Genomic DNA, 13905 nt, shown 5'->3' with positions numbered 1-13905 from the left:
CGTGCCGAAATGCCAGACTCATCGACGCTGAGGAGGCTCTCTGAGAATGGTCAGAGAGATGTCCACATTAACAAGCACATGATCAGATGAGCCGATTGGAGCAGAAGAAGAGCAGCAGACATTTTCAGGGAAGTTCATCATAACCAAGTCCAGAAGAGAAGATGCTCCGTTGACTGAGATCCGGGTCGGGAAATTGACAGATTGTGTCAGTCCCAGTGCGTCACAGAAGTCCTTTGCTGAAGAGCCACGGCTGGTGAGAGAGGTACCCACACCCAGCCAACTGGCATGGTGACATTTGAAATCACCACATATGAGGAAGAGAGAGTTGGGATGGGTAGATAGAAGTTGGTCCATATTATCAGACAGCAAGATGTAGATGGAGTCATCACTGTTTGGTGGATGGTACAACACACATATGAACAAAGGGTGGGAGCGAAGGGGAAGCCGTAGCCAAAGGTATTCCTGGGGGTGAGGTGGAGAGAGGGCAGTGCAGGGCGAGTGAGGAAGAGAGTTTTTTTTATAAAGATAGCAACCCCACCTGCAGGACGAGGCTCAGGTCTATCATACCGGAGGAGGGAGTAACCTGGGTGAGATACCAAGGAATCAGAGACATCATGAAGGAGGAAAGTTTCTGTTAAGCAGATCACGTCTGGTTTGTCAGAAGCAACCTGTATGGAGAGATCAGTCAAGTTTGAGCGAAGGCCCCGGATGTTTGAGGTCCATACTGTTAAAGAAGAGGAAGGGGGAGCATTGGATACAGAACAGGGGGGGGAGCGGTAGGGTGAGATGTGGAAGAGGAGGAAGAGGTAGGGAGAGCTGTTGAAGGTGTGTCAGAGATTTCAGAATAGCTTGGAAAAAGGGAAGAATGGGGCAGACAAAAGGTTTGATGGTGATTGGGTGAGGCGCAGTGAGGTGTTATTTGAGGAGGGGGAAGAGTGAGGCAGAAGGTTGAGGGAGATGAAGGTGAAAGTTGGAAGGGGGAAGAAGCGGGGAGGACGCTTTGAGGAGGAGGGGTGAGAGGGGAGTCTCGGAGGGGAGGAGTGAGGGAGAGTCTCGGAGGGGAAGGGAATGGTGGGAGTTTAGGAGGGAAGGGGCAAGGGGGGAGATTTGAAAGGGATGGGTGATGGGGAAGATTTGGAGGGGAGGGGCAAGGGGGAAGATTTGAAAGAGATGGGTGATGGGGATGATTTGGAGGGGAGGGGCAAGGGGGTAGATTTAGAGGGGAGGGGTGATGGGGAAGTTTTGGAGGGGAGGGGTGATGGGGAAGTTTTGGAGGGAAGGGGTGATGGGGAAGATTTGGAGGGGAGGGGTAAGGGGGAAGATTTGAAAGGGATGGGTGATGGGGAAGATTTGGAGGGGAGGGGCAAGGGGGTAGATTTGGAGGGGAGGGGTGATGGGGAAGTTTTGAAGGGGAGGGGTGATGGGGAAGTTTTGGAGGGAAGGGGTTATGGAGAAGTTTTGGAGGGAAGGGGTAATGGGGAAGATTTGGAGGGAAGGGGTGAGATTTGATTTTGAAAAGTGTATGATTAATGGGAAACGAACATTTATTGCAAAATGAGTTTCTTGAGACCTTCGAGTCAAAAATACATTTGAGGACGCTGAAGGATGGGTGGAGTGCTGGAGAGTTTAGGGAATGTATGAAAGAGGCACTGTAAGAGATGGAATTTTTTTTTGGAATGAATAGATTTGGTGAGCAAGTCGAAAGCATCGTTTTAAAGAAGAAGAAGAAAAAGGTGTTATAGTATACGACAGAATACAGTTCTTCAGGGGACAGTTGAAACATTTTTTAACAACGTCATCATGTGATCATGAACAACGTGGTCGAAGAACGAACGAACAAATAAGAACGAACAAACGGATAAGAACAGAGAAAGAAATAAAAAAAAATTTTTAGTTGAGATTTTAAAACATGGAAGTATGGGGTGAAAAGACCGTGAAAAGCAGAGACCGAAAGTAATTGCAGCGCAATCGAAGAACCGCTGAGACAAAAACAAAGCCTCAAGCCAAAGTCAGACACAGTAGCCTACTACACTAGGCCTCAGAATACGCAACACGAACTAACCGACGATTCTGTACACAGGTATGAAAAACCAACACCGAGAATCCTATGAAAGAACGTTTGTACAGACTCGTATCAGAGACGATGTTGTTTCCCTGCACATGCGAAGTGAGAAGCTGGGTTAAACAATTGGTTCATATCTAATATTATGTTGTTATACATGGAGTAGTTTGTGATAAGCAAGCAAAGAGAGTGTCCATCCATACAATTGAAAAACTGTGGAAATCCTCGTTCACCATTATTTTTATTTTTTTTCCCCCACAGATTTTACATTTACAGAATACAGTACGTGCATTTTCTTCTTTGCAATATTCTTTCTCCCCATTGTTAATTCATATATATTTTAAAGTTAGAGGAGCGAATAAAAACTTTTCACACAGTGTACATTTCCAGAGGCATTCTCCATCGTGTATTCTCATGTGCCTTTTATGGTTGCATGACTGACTACAAGATATTCCACAACTTGTGCATTTGTATGGGCGCTCACCATTGTGAATTTCCATGTGTCTTTTGAGGTTGGATGAATGATTAAAATATTTTCCACAACTTGTGCATTTGTAAGGGCGTTTAGCCTTTGTGAATTTCCATGTGTCTTTTAAGGTTGGATGTATGATTAAAATATTTTCCACAACTTTTGCATTGATATGGGCGCTCACCGTTGTGAACTGCCATGTGTCTTTTAAGGGTTGATGAATACTTCAAAGATTTTCCACAACTTGTGCATTTGAAAGAGCGTTCACCATTGTGAATTCACATGTGTCTTTTAAGGTTGGATGTTTGATTAAAATAGTTTCCTCAAATTGTGCATTTGTATGGGCGGTCATCATTGTGAATTTGCATGTGTCTTTTAAGGGTGGATGAGCATTTTAAAGATTTCCCACAACTTGTGCATTTATATGGGTGCTCACCGTTGTGAATTATCATGTGGTTTTTAAGGGTGGATGATTGATTAAAAGATTTTCCACAACTTGTGCATTTATATGGGCGTTCACCATTGTGAATTGCCATGTGCATTTTAAGGTTGGATGAGTATTTAAAAGATTTTCCACAACTTGTGCATTTATATGGGCGTTCACCATTGTGAAATGCCATGTGCATTTTAAGGTTGGATGAGTATTTAAAAGATTTTCCAAAATTTGTGCATTTATTTGAGCGTTCATCATTGTGAATTGCCATGTGTCTTTTAAGGTGGGAAGATTGTTTGAAAGATTTTCCACAATTTGTGCATTTATTTGGGCGTTCACCATTGTGAATTGTCATGTGCCTTTTAAAGGTGGATGATTGATTGAAAGATTTTCCACAATTTGTGCATTTATATGGTCGTTCAGCGTTGTGATTTGTCATGTGCCTTTTAAAGGTGGATGATTGATTGAAAGATTTTCCACAATTTGTGCATTTATATGGTCGTTCAGCGTTGTGAATTGTCATGTGCCTTTTAAAGGTGGATGATTGATTGAAAGATTTCCCACAATTTGTGCATTGATATGGGCATTCAGCATTGTGAATTGCCATGTGTGATTTAAGGTGGGAAGATTGTATGAAAGATTTTCCACAATTTGTGCATTTATATGGTCGTTCAGCGTTGTGAATTGGCATGTGTGATTTAAGGTAGGAAGATTGTTTGAAAGATTTTCCACAATTTGTGCATATATATGGTCGTTCACCATTGTGAATTCTCATGTGCCTTTTAACGGTGAATGATTGATTGAAAGATTTCCCACAATTTGTGCATTTGTATGGGCGTTCATCATTGTGAATTGCCATGTGTATTTTAAGGTGGGAAGATTGTTTGAAAGATTTTCCACAATTTGTGCATTTGTATGGGCGTTCACCATTGTGAATTGTCATGTGCCTTTTAAAGGTGGATGATTGATTGAAAGATTTCCCACAATTTGTGCATTTGTATGGGCGTTCATCATTGTGAATTGCCATGTGTCTTTTAAGGTGGGATGACTGATTGAAAGATTTCCCACAATTTGTGCATTTGTATGGGCGTTCATCATTGTGAATTGCCATGTGTATTTTAAGGTGGGAAGATTGTTTGAAAGATTTTCCACAATTTGTGCATTTGTATGGGCGTTCACCATTGTGAATTGTCATGTGCCTTTTAAAGGTGGATGATTGATTGAAAGATTTCCCACAATTTGTGCATTTGTATGGGCGTTCATCATTGTGAATTGCCATGTGTCTTTTAAGGCAGGATGATTGATTGAAAGATTTCCCACAATTTGTGCATTTATATGGTCGTTCAGCGTTGTGAATTGCCATGTGTGATTTAAGGTGGGAAGATTGTTTGAAAGATTTTCCACAATTTGTGCATTTATATGGTCGTTCAGCATTGTGAATTCTCACGTGTTTTTTAATGGTGGATGTTTTCTTTCCTTTGTGAGCCTTACGGAAATTATTCTCTGCAACCATTTCCTTCTGAGGTTTTTCGTGTTTGTAAAAAGTCCTGTTGTTCATTTCATTTGGCGAGTCCTCCTGGCGTGTGGCAGCGTCGTTCATAAAATGAAGTGCACTCTCCCTTGTAGATTCCGTGGATTCACCTGCAAATACAGCATCACATGACCTGTAAAAAATAAATCAGATTCTGTTCAATACTTGTAATATCATTCTGACAAACGCAACCAAGTCCAACATGAACATTTGTATTTGTTCCACTTCATAAAAGTAAAAAATTATTCTTGATGTAAATATACATTAAAATACCGTTCAAAACTTTGGGTTTTTCCAATGATATTCAAACTTTGGGATAAATCGATTCAATTATCAGTGAGAAGTCAAGTGTTTATTTTATTAAATTACCAGCTTTTATAAATGTGAATTTGCATGTGAAACGCATGATAGGCATGGACTGCATCCAGACCTCAACCAAAATCTAATCGGCCTGTCCTCATCACACACCCAACCTGTCCACCAAGGTTTGTCCTCATCCAACCATAACATTTTGAGATATTTATAGACAGACAGACAGGGGTGAAAACACAACCTCCGTCCACCTCTGGTGGTGGAGGTAACAAGGTATATTCCAATCAAATGTTTGGTTCAAATCTTTCACAATACGATGAAGGAGATAATGAATGTTTGAGAAATTGCTCCATCGTGGAAATGTTTTTTCAAACAATTAAATCATAACGTATGGGTTTTTTAAGAAGTTCATCATCACATTGTCCAAAGCAAAATGTGGAAGCATTGATTATAACCTCGATGGGGATGGCTCTCGAAGAAAGAAGCTTCAGAGTCATTTGCCTCTGGTAGATCCAGGTGGACATCAATGTCATGCTCAGTTTTCACTTCCACTTTCTCAAATAAATCTGGAATAACAAGCAACCTTTGTTTAATGCAGGCTTTAAAATAAAAAATAAAAATAAAAAATTTCTTCAAGCTGCTTCCACACTCTTAAAATAGCGGCATAAATATTGCATCAAAATCATTCATTTGAGGTCTTCCTTGAAGAAAGAAAATAAAACATTTTCCCATTGGAATAGCATTGTAAAACATAACGATATCAAAGCATTACGTTCTGTACAAACTTCCTCAATGTTCCGAGACGTTTCATACCCGACCACAGCTTCAGTGGGAATTTCACCACCACCCAGGCTGACAAGATGGCCGAAGGGTATGCAGACTCACCTCTGAGCTGATTAGTCTGGGTTTGAATAAAAAAATGTGCTATAAACTATCATCCCGGTGTTTCACAGGCAGCGTGATGCATAAACATGGATGCCGTCCCTCGGATGGACATTAAAGATCCCAAAGTGTCCTTCACGAAGAGTACGTCAGCTATCGCCAGTACCATGGCCAAGTTCCAAATTCCTATCCATAATCAGCAGGGCATTGCATCAGCTGCACAGCCATGCCCTCAGCGAATGATGCCACTCCACAGCCTATTGCTGCACACAAATGAAGAAGAGACCACCCCCCATTATCTCAACAACCAAACTAAAGGCAAAGAAAAATATTTTTCCCCCAACCTTCGTTATTTATCAAATTAAATACAATTTAGACTCAACATGTGACAAGTTGTTGTCTCAAAAGTCAACCCTCATGGAAAACTCAATGACAGAATGTGGCAGGTTAACAGCTTGACAATGATGAGGCCAACAGGTTAATAGAATACCAAAGCCGGATTTCCAACAATGCTGCAAACCAAGAGCCAAGTGTTGCACATGAAATGAAGACTGAAGGACCTGAATTCCTCCACAGAAAAACATTCAGTCGACATAAGTGATGAAACCAATCCAGCAGCTGATGTGAGCTTGTAGCATTGGGGTTTTCATTCTTGTGCTACCTCGAAATGCCTGCAGCTGTGCAATAACTCACATGGAGCTTGACACAGTAAAGGTCTCAGCTTCTACTCTCCCAACAATGGATGGAGGCCCTCAATGTCAACAGAACAGGGCCATCTCTCACGACAGATCTCGAGCTTTCTTTCCAGTCTGGTACCTCATCTTGCTCTCCAAACTCTCTGCGTATGGCAACCAAAGCCACCTCCACACATGGCTTACAGATTTCCTCTACTCTTCGATAAAACGTGTGCCTCTCACCGGAATCCGTTCACCTGCTCTCCCTGTCAAAGATGGAGTGCCAGTGTGCTGGGCCCAGTCCTCTTATTCATCACAAATCTCTCTGAATCTCTGGAAAATCCTCTTTATCTCTTGGATACAACATGTATTTTAAAGACCATTTTCCCTGCTAGAGCTGGGGTTAGCCTTGCGGTCCCCATGACAATCTTCTCCATTTTGCCCTATTTTCTGCATCTCTCCTTGTTAACCCCCTTGCCCGCATTTCTTCTTCCACCATCTTTAGCCAAGTCTTTCTCGGTCTTCCCCGTCTTCTACTTCCTTCTACATTCATTTCCATCACTCTTCTCAACCAGTCACTTTCATCCTTCCTCAACACATGACCAAACCATCTCAACCTGTTTCTCTTTACAGCATCCATCACAGGCTCTATTCCCATCATCTTTCGCAATTCATCATTTGTCTTCCTCTCTCTCAACGATACTCCGCACATCCGTCGAACCATTCGCATTTCCACCCTTTCCAACATTCGTTGCTGCTCTACGTTCATTACCCATGTCTCGCTCCCATAAATCATAACACTTCTCACACATGCAGCAATTGCAGCATACACCTTTCCCTTCAGCTTCAACGACACTCCCCTCATCATCAGCACGCCACTCAATTCCCGAAACTTCTTCCATGCACATCTCACTCGAGCAACCATTGCCGAGTCTGATCCACCTTCTCCATTCAGCATGTCTCCGAGGTAGCAAAATGTTTTCACACCTTCCAGCTTCACGCCGTCTCCAAGATCCAACTCAACATTGCCTCCATCTGCAGCTCCCTCTGTGCACACCTTACATTTGAATGTAGCTGCCACACTGGTTAATGACCCTCTCAGACCACTACATTTTTGATGAACCCACTCAGCGCACATTGTTCACTGAATTGAGTTCACTCCGACACCCTTCCTACACACAGCACAGGGCCACTTCCCAGTTCTTTCCACCTCACCACATGCTTTACCACTTGCCATCACCTTCGTCTTTCCGATATTCACCTTCAGACCTTTTGTCTCCATACATTCCTTCCACGTGTTCATCTTTTCCTTCAGTCCATCCATAATTTCTGCAATCAACACCAGATCATCTGCATACAACAACTCCCATGGTAAACCCTCCTTTACGTTCTGAGCCAGCACCTCCATCACAGCTACAATAGTAGTGGACTTAGTACCGACCCCTGATGCACTCCCACCTTCACCTCAAACTCACCCCTGTTCCCGTCCTTCGCCCTTCCAGCTGTGCGCGCTCTTGGATGATGACTCCAATTTCTGCCGTGACATCCCTCATTCCCCAGAAAAACAGGCAGAAGCATTTTCCCTCTTTTCAGACCTGATAAAATCACAGGCAGCTCAAACACTTCGAATGTCTTTTCAATTCTAGCAAATACAACACTCTCACTGTCTCTCAAAAAGAACATTATGGCATCATCCTGCCCCACCTCCCACTCTCCCCAGGTTTCTGCCGAGAACACTCAGTCCACCAGAAACCCCGTTCTGGTGAAACTACCCAAATCCAGGATCAGTACTTGCTCCACTCCTTCCGCCTGTGGAACCAGCAGTGGAACCAACAGTGAAACCAACAGTGGAACCAACAGTGGAACCAACAGTGGAACCAACTTCCACATTCTCTTCAATCTCTTTCTACCCTCCAACTCTTCAAGACAGCTGATTACCACCATCTCAGATCATAACCTTAGTCAGGAGCGAGTGATGTGATCAAATATGATGGCAATCGCACAACTCACCATTCGGCTGGTCCTTTTGCTCCTCTTCCAGACCCAAAGAGTACACATCATCTATTTTTAACTGCAGAATTGCAGAAGATCCTTCCAGCTCCTCAATCTTCATTCCACTCTTGAGCACAGTCAGCTGTTCTGATTCCGGCAGCACACGACAGGAATCCATCCAACAGCACACCTGAGGTTACATGATGGGTGAACCTTTAAAGAGGCAATAAACATACAAACTTCCTGATGTTTGCTCCACACCGAGTACCTTGATTCAACAGCACCTACATGTAGTTTAAATTTTATACGTTTTTAAATTTTATAACGTTGGAACTTGAGGAAGGACCTCCAAAGATAAAGTTGATAACGTTCAATGACAACTTTAAAGATGAGTGGGAAGAATAATTTTCATTTTTTAAACTCCAACAGAAAGTGTGTGGTTAAATTGCAATGGACATGTAAATGTGGTGAAGAGAAGCAACAAAGAACATCATTTTAACACACACCACGAGAGGATCGCAAGTGACTACCCTCCAAAAACAGCCCCCAAGGAAGGTAAAAGTTAGAGCAGCTACGATTGCTTAATTTAAGATGATGCATGCATTTGCAAAGAGGAAGAATCCCTCTGAAGACGGTCAGGTAATAAAGGAAGCTATATGCTGGCAGCTTCAAAAACGTTTAATTCAAGAATTCAAAAATTAGTCAGAAATTATGTCTGACAAACGATGTTCAGCTTTCTGAAAACTTAGTTATGGGGAGAACAAAATAAATGTTGAAAAATCTCAGCAGGATTTGATGTGTTATGAATTTTAACTCCAAAGAGTAATTCTGAAGAGTAATTCTAAAGAGTAATTCTAAAGAGTAATTCCAAAGAGTAATTCCAAAGTGTAATTCTAAAGAGTAATCCTAAAGAGTAATTCTAAAGTGTAATTCTAAAGAGTAATTCCAAAGAGTAATTCCAAAGAGTAATTCTAAAGAGTAATTCCAAAGAGTAATTCTAAAGAGTAATTCCAAAGAGTAATTCTAAAGAGTAATTCTAAAGAGTAATTCCAAAGAGTAATTCCAAAGAGTAATTCTAAAGTGTAATTCTAAAGAGTAATTCCAAAGAGTAATTCTAAAGAGTAATTCTAAAGTGTAATTCCAAAGAGTAATTCTAAAGTGTAATTCCAAAGAGTAATTCTAAAGAGTAATTCCAAAGAGTAATTCCAAAGAGTAATTCTAAAGAGTAATTCCAAAGAGTAATTCCAAAGAGTAATTCCAAAGAGTAATTGTAAAGAGTAATTCTAAAGAGTAATTCCAAAGAGTAATTCTAAAGAGTAATTCTAAAGAGTAATTCTAAAGAGTAATTCTAAAGAGTAATTCTAAAGAGTAATTCTAAAGAGTAATCCTAAAGAGTAATTCTAAAGTGTAATTCTAAAGAGTAATTCCAAAGAGTAATTCCAAAGAGTAATTCCAAAGAGTAATTCCAAAGAGTAATTGTAAAGAGTAATTCTAAAGAGTAATTCCAAAGAGTAATTCTAAAGAGTAATTCTAAAGAGTAATTCTAAAGAGTAATTCTAAAGAGTAATTCTAAAGAGTAATCCTAAAGAGTAATTCTAAAGAGTAATTCTAAAGAGTAATTCTAAAGAGTAATTCTAAAGAGTAATTCTAAAGAGTAATTCTAAAGAGTAATCCTAAAGAGTAATCCTAAAGAGTAATTCTAAAGAGTAATTCCAAAGAGTAATTCCAAAGAGTAATTCTAAAGAGTAATTCTAAAGAGTAATTCTAAAGAGTAATTCTAAAGAGTAATTCTAAAGAGTAATTCTAAAGAGTAATTCTAAAGTGTAATTCCAAAGAGAAATTCTAAAGAGTAATTCCAAAGAGTAATTCTAAAGAGTAATTCCAAAGAGTAATTCCAAAGAGTAATTCTAAAGAGTAATTCCAAAGAGTAATTCCAAAGAGTAATTCCAAAGAGTAATTGTAAAGAGTAATTCTAAAGAGTAATTCTAAAGAGTAATTCTAAAGAGTAATTCTAAAGAGTAATTCTAAAGAGTAATTCTAAAGAGTAATTCTAAAGAGTAATTCCAAAGAGTAATTCTAAAGAGTAATTCTAAAGAGTAATTCTAAAGAGTAATTCTAAAGAGTAATTCTAAAGAGTAATTCCAAAGAGTAATTCCAAAGAGTAATTCTAAAGAGTAATTCTAAAGAGTAATTCCAAAGAGTAATTCCAAAGAGTAATTCTAAAGAGTAATTCTAAAGAGTAATTCTAAAGAGTAATTCTAAAGAGTAATTCCAAAGAGTAATTCTAAAGAGTAATTCCAAAGAGTAATTCCAAAGAGTAATTCTAAAGTGTAATTCCAAAGAGTAATTCTAAAGTGTAATTCTAAAGAGTAATTCCAAAGAGTAATTCGAAAGTGTAATTCTAAAGAGTAATTCTAAAGAGTAATTCTAAAGAGTAATTCCAAAGAGTAATTCTAAAGTGTAATTCCAAAGAGAAATTCTAAAGAGTAATTCCAAAGAGTAATTCCAAAGAGTAATTCCAAAGAGTAATTCTAAAGAGTAATTCCAAAGAGTAATTCCAAAGAGTAATTCCAAAGAGTAATTCTAAAGAGTAAATCTAAAGAGTAATTCTAAAGTGTAATTCTCAAGAGTAATTCTAAAGAGTAATTCCAAAGAGTAATTCTAAAGAGTAATTCCAAAGAGTAATTCTAAAGAGTAATTCCAAAGAGTAATTCTAAAGTGTAATTCTAAAGTGTAATTCTAAAGAGTAATTCTAAAGAGTAATTCCAAAGAGTAATTCTAAAGAGTAATTCCAAAGAGTAATTCTAAAGAGTTATTCTAAAGAGTAATTCCAAAGAGTAATTCTAAAGAGTAATTCCAAAGAGTAATTCCAAAGAGTAATTCTAAAGAGTACTTCTAAAGTGTAATTCTCAAGAGTAATTCTAAAGAGTAATTCCAAAGAGTAATTCTAAAGAGTAATTCTAAAGAGTAATACTAAAGAGTAATTCTAAAGAGTAATTCTAAAGTGTAATTCCAAAGAGTAATTCCAAAGAGTAATTCTAAAGAGTAATTCTAAAGAGTAATTCTAAAGAGTAATTCTAAAGTGTAATTCTAAAGAGTAATTCTAAAGAGTAATTCCAAAGAGTAATTCCAAAGAGTAATTCCAAAGAGTAATTCCAAAGAGTAATTCTAAAGAGTAATTCCAAAGTGTAATTCCAAAGAGAAATTCTAAAGAGTAATTCCAAAGAGTAATTCCAAAGAGTAATTCCAAAGAGTAATTCTAAAGAGTAATTCTAAAGAGTAATTCTAAAGAGTAATTCTAAAGAGTAATTCTAAAGTGTAATTCCAAAGAGTAATTCTAAAGAGTAATTCTAAACAGTAATTCTAAAGAGTAATTCCAAAGAGTAATTCCAAAGAGTAATTCCAAAGAGTAATTCTAAAGAGTAATTCTAAAGAGTAATTCCAAAGAGTAATTCTAAAGAGTAATTCCAAAGAGTAATTCTAAAGAGTAATTCTAAAGAGTAATTCGAAAGAGTAATTCTAAAGTGTAATTCTCAAGAGTAATTCTAAAGAGTAATTCCAAAGAGTAATTCTAAAGAGTAATTCCAAAGAGTAATTCTAAAGAGTAATTCCAAAGAGTAATTCTAAAGTGTAATTCTAAAGAGTAATTCCAAAGAGTAATTCCAAAGAGTAATTCTAAAGAGTAATTCCAAAGAGTAATTCTAAAGAGTTATTCTAAAGAGTAATTCCAAAGAGTAATTCTAAAGAGTAATTCCAAAGAGTAATTCCAAAGAGTATTTCTAAAGAGTAATTCTAAAGAGTAATTCTAAAGTGTAATTCTCAAGAGTAATTCTAAAGAGTAATTCCAAAGAGTAATTCTAAAGAGTAATTCTAAAGAGTAATACTAAAGAGTAATTCTAAAGAGTAATTCTAAAGAGTAATTCTAAAGTGTAATTCCAAAGAGTAATTCTAAAGAGTAATTCTAAAGAGTAATTCCAAAGAGTAATTATAAAGAGTAATTCTAAAGAGTAATTCCAAAGAGTAATTCAAAAGAGTAATTCCAAAGAGTAATTCCAAAGAGTAATTCTAAAGTGTAATTCTAAAGAGTAATTCCAAAGAGTAATTCCAAAGAGTAATTCCAAAGAGTAATTCCAAAGAGTAATTCCAAAGAGTAATTCTAAAGAATAATTCTAAAGAGTAATTCTAAAGAGTAATTCTAAAGAGTAATTCCAAAGAGTAATTCCAAAGAGTAATTCTAAAGAGTAATTCCAAAGAGTAATTCTAAAGAGTAATTCCAAAGAGTAATTCTAAAGAGTAATTCGAAAGAGTAAGTCTAAAGAGTAATTCCAAAGAGTAATTCGAAAGAGTAATTCTAAAGAGTAATTCCAAAGAGTAATTCTAAAGAGTAATTCTAAAGAGTAATTCTAAAGCGTAATTCTAAAGAGTAATTCCAAAGAGTAATTCTAAAGAGTAATTCGAAAGAGTAATTCGAAAGAGTAATTCTAAAGAGTAATTCTAAAGAGTAATTCTAAAGAGTAATTCCAAAGTGTAATTCTAAAGTGTAATTCTAAAGAGTAATTCTAAAGAGTAATTCCAAAGAGTAGTTCCAAAGAGTAATTCAAAAGAGTAATTCCAAAGAGTAATTCCAAAGAGTAATTCTAAAGTGTAATTCTAAAGTGTAATTCTAAAGAGTAATTCTAAAGAGTAATTCCAAAGAGTAATTCCAAAGAGTAATTCTAAAGAGTAATTCCAAAGAGTAATTCTAAAGAGTAATTCTAAAGAGTAATTCCAAAGAGTAATTCCAAAGAGTAATTCTAAAGTGTAATTCTAAAGAGTAATTCTAAAGAGTAATTCTAAAGAGTAATTCTAAAGAGTAATTCCAAAGAGTAATTCTAAAGAGTAATTCCAAAGAGTAATTCTAAAGAGTAATTCTAAAGAGCAATTCTAAAGAGTAATTCCAAAGAGTAATTCCAAAGAGTAATTCTAAAGAGTAATTCCAAAGAGTAATTCCAAAGAGTAATTCTAAAGAGTAATTCTAAAGAGTAATTCCAAAGAGTAATTCCAAAGAGTAATTCTAAAGAGTAATTCCAAAGAGTAATTCCAAAGAGTAATTCTAAAGAGTAATTCTAAAGAGTAATTCTAAAGTGTAATTCTAAAGTGTAATTCCAAAGAGTAATTCTAAAGAGTAATTCCAAAGAGTAATTCCAAAGAGTAATTCTAAAGAGTAATTCTAAAGAGTAATTCTAAAGAGTAATTCTAAAGAGTAATTCCAAAGTGTAATTCTAAAGTGTAATTCTAAAGAGTAATTCTAAAGAGTAATTCCAAAGAGTAGTTCCAAAGAGTAATTCAAAAGAGTAATTCCAAAGAGTAATTCCAAAGAGTAATTCTAAAGTGTAATTCTAAAGTGTAATTCTAAAGAGTAATTCTAAAGAGTAATTCCAAAGAGTAATTCTAAAGAGTAATTCCAAAGAGTAATTCTAAAGAGTAATTCCAAAGAGTAATTCTAAAGAGTAATTCTAAAGAGTAATTCCAAAGAGTAATTCTAAAGTGTAATTCTAAAGAGTAATTCTA

The 13905-nt window shown here is 36.9% G+C and overlaps 1 protein-coding gene across 1 annotated transcript; it reads right to left on the bottom strand.

Annotated features, from left to right (window-relative positions):
* Window positions 1-2134: 2134 nt before the first annotated feature.
* On the bottom strand, window positions 2135-8955 carry LOC144892152 (uncharacterized). The gene is made up of 8 exons (XM_078777388.1): window positions 8860-8955; window positions 8682-8735; window positions 8374-8545; window positions 5263-5373; window positions 3136-4605; window positions 2800-2903; window positions 2445-2631; window positions 2135-2154 (listed from the first exon to the last, which is right to left on the bottom strand). Exons 1-8 carry the CDS (start codon window positions 8953-8955, stop codon window positions 2135-2137), a joined length of 2214 nt encoding a protein of 737 aa, XP_078633514.1.
* Between the last annotated feature and the right edge of the window lie 4950 nt (window positions 8956-13905).

This window comes from Myxine glutinosa, chromosome 5 (genome assembly GCF_964187855.1).
Source record: "Myxine glutinosa chromosome 5, kmMyxGlut1.1, whole genome shotgun sequence".
In the NCBI taxonomy this organism is placed as follows: Eukaryota; Metazoa; Chordata; class Myxini; order Myxiniformes; family Myxinidae; genus Myxine; species Myxine glutinosa.
Note: the sequence above shows the minus strand (reverse complement) of the source record. Positions and strands in the feature narration are given on the sequence as shown.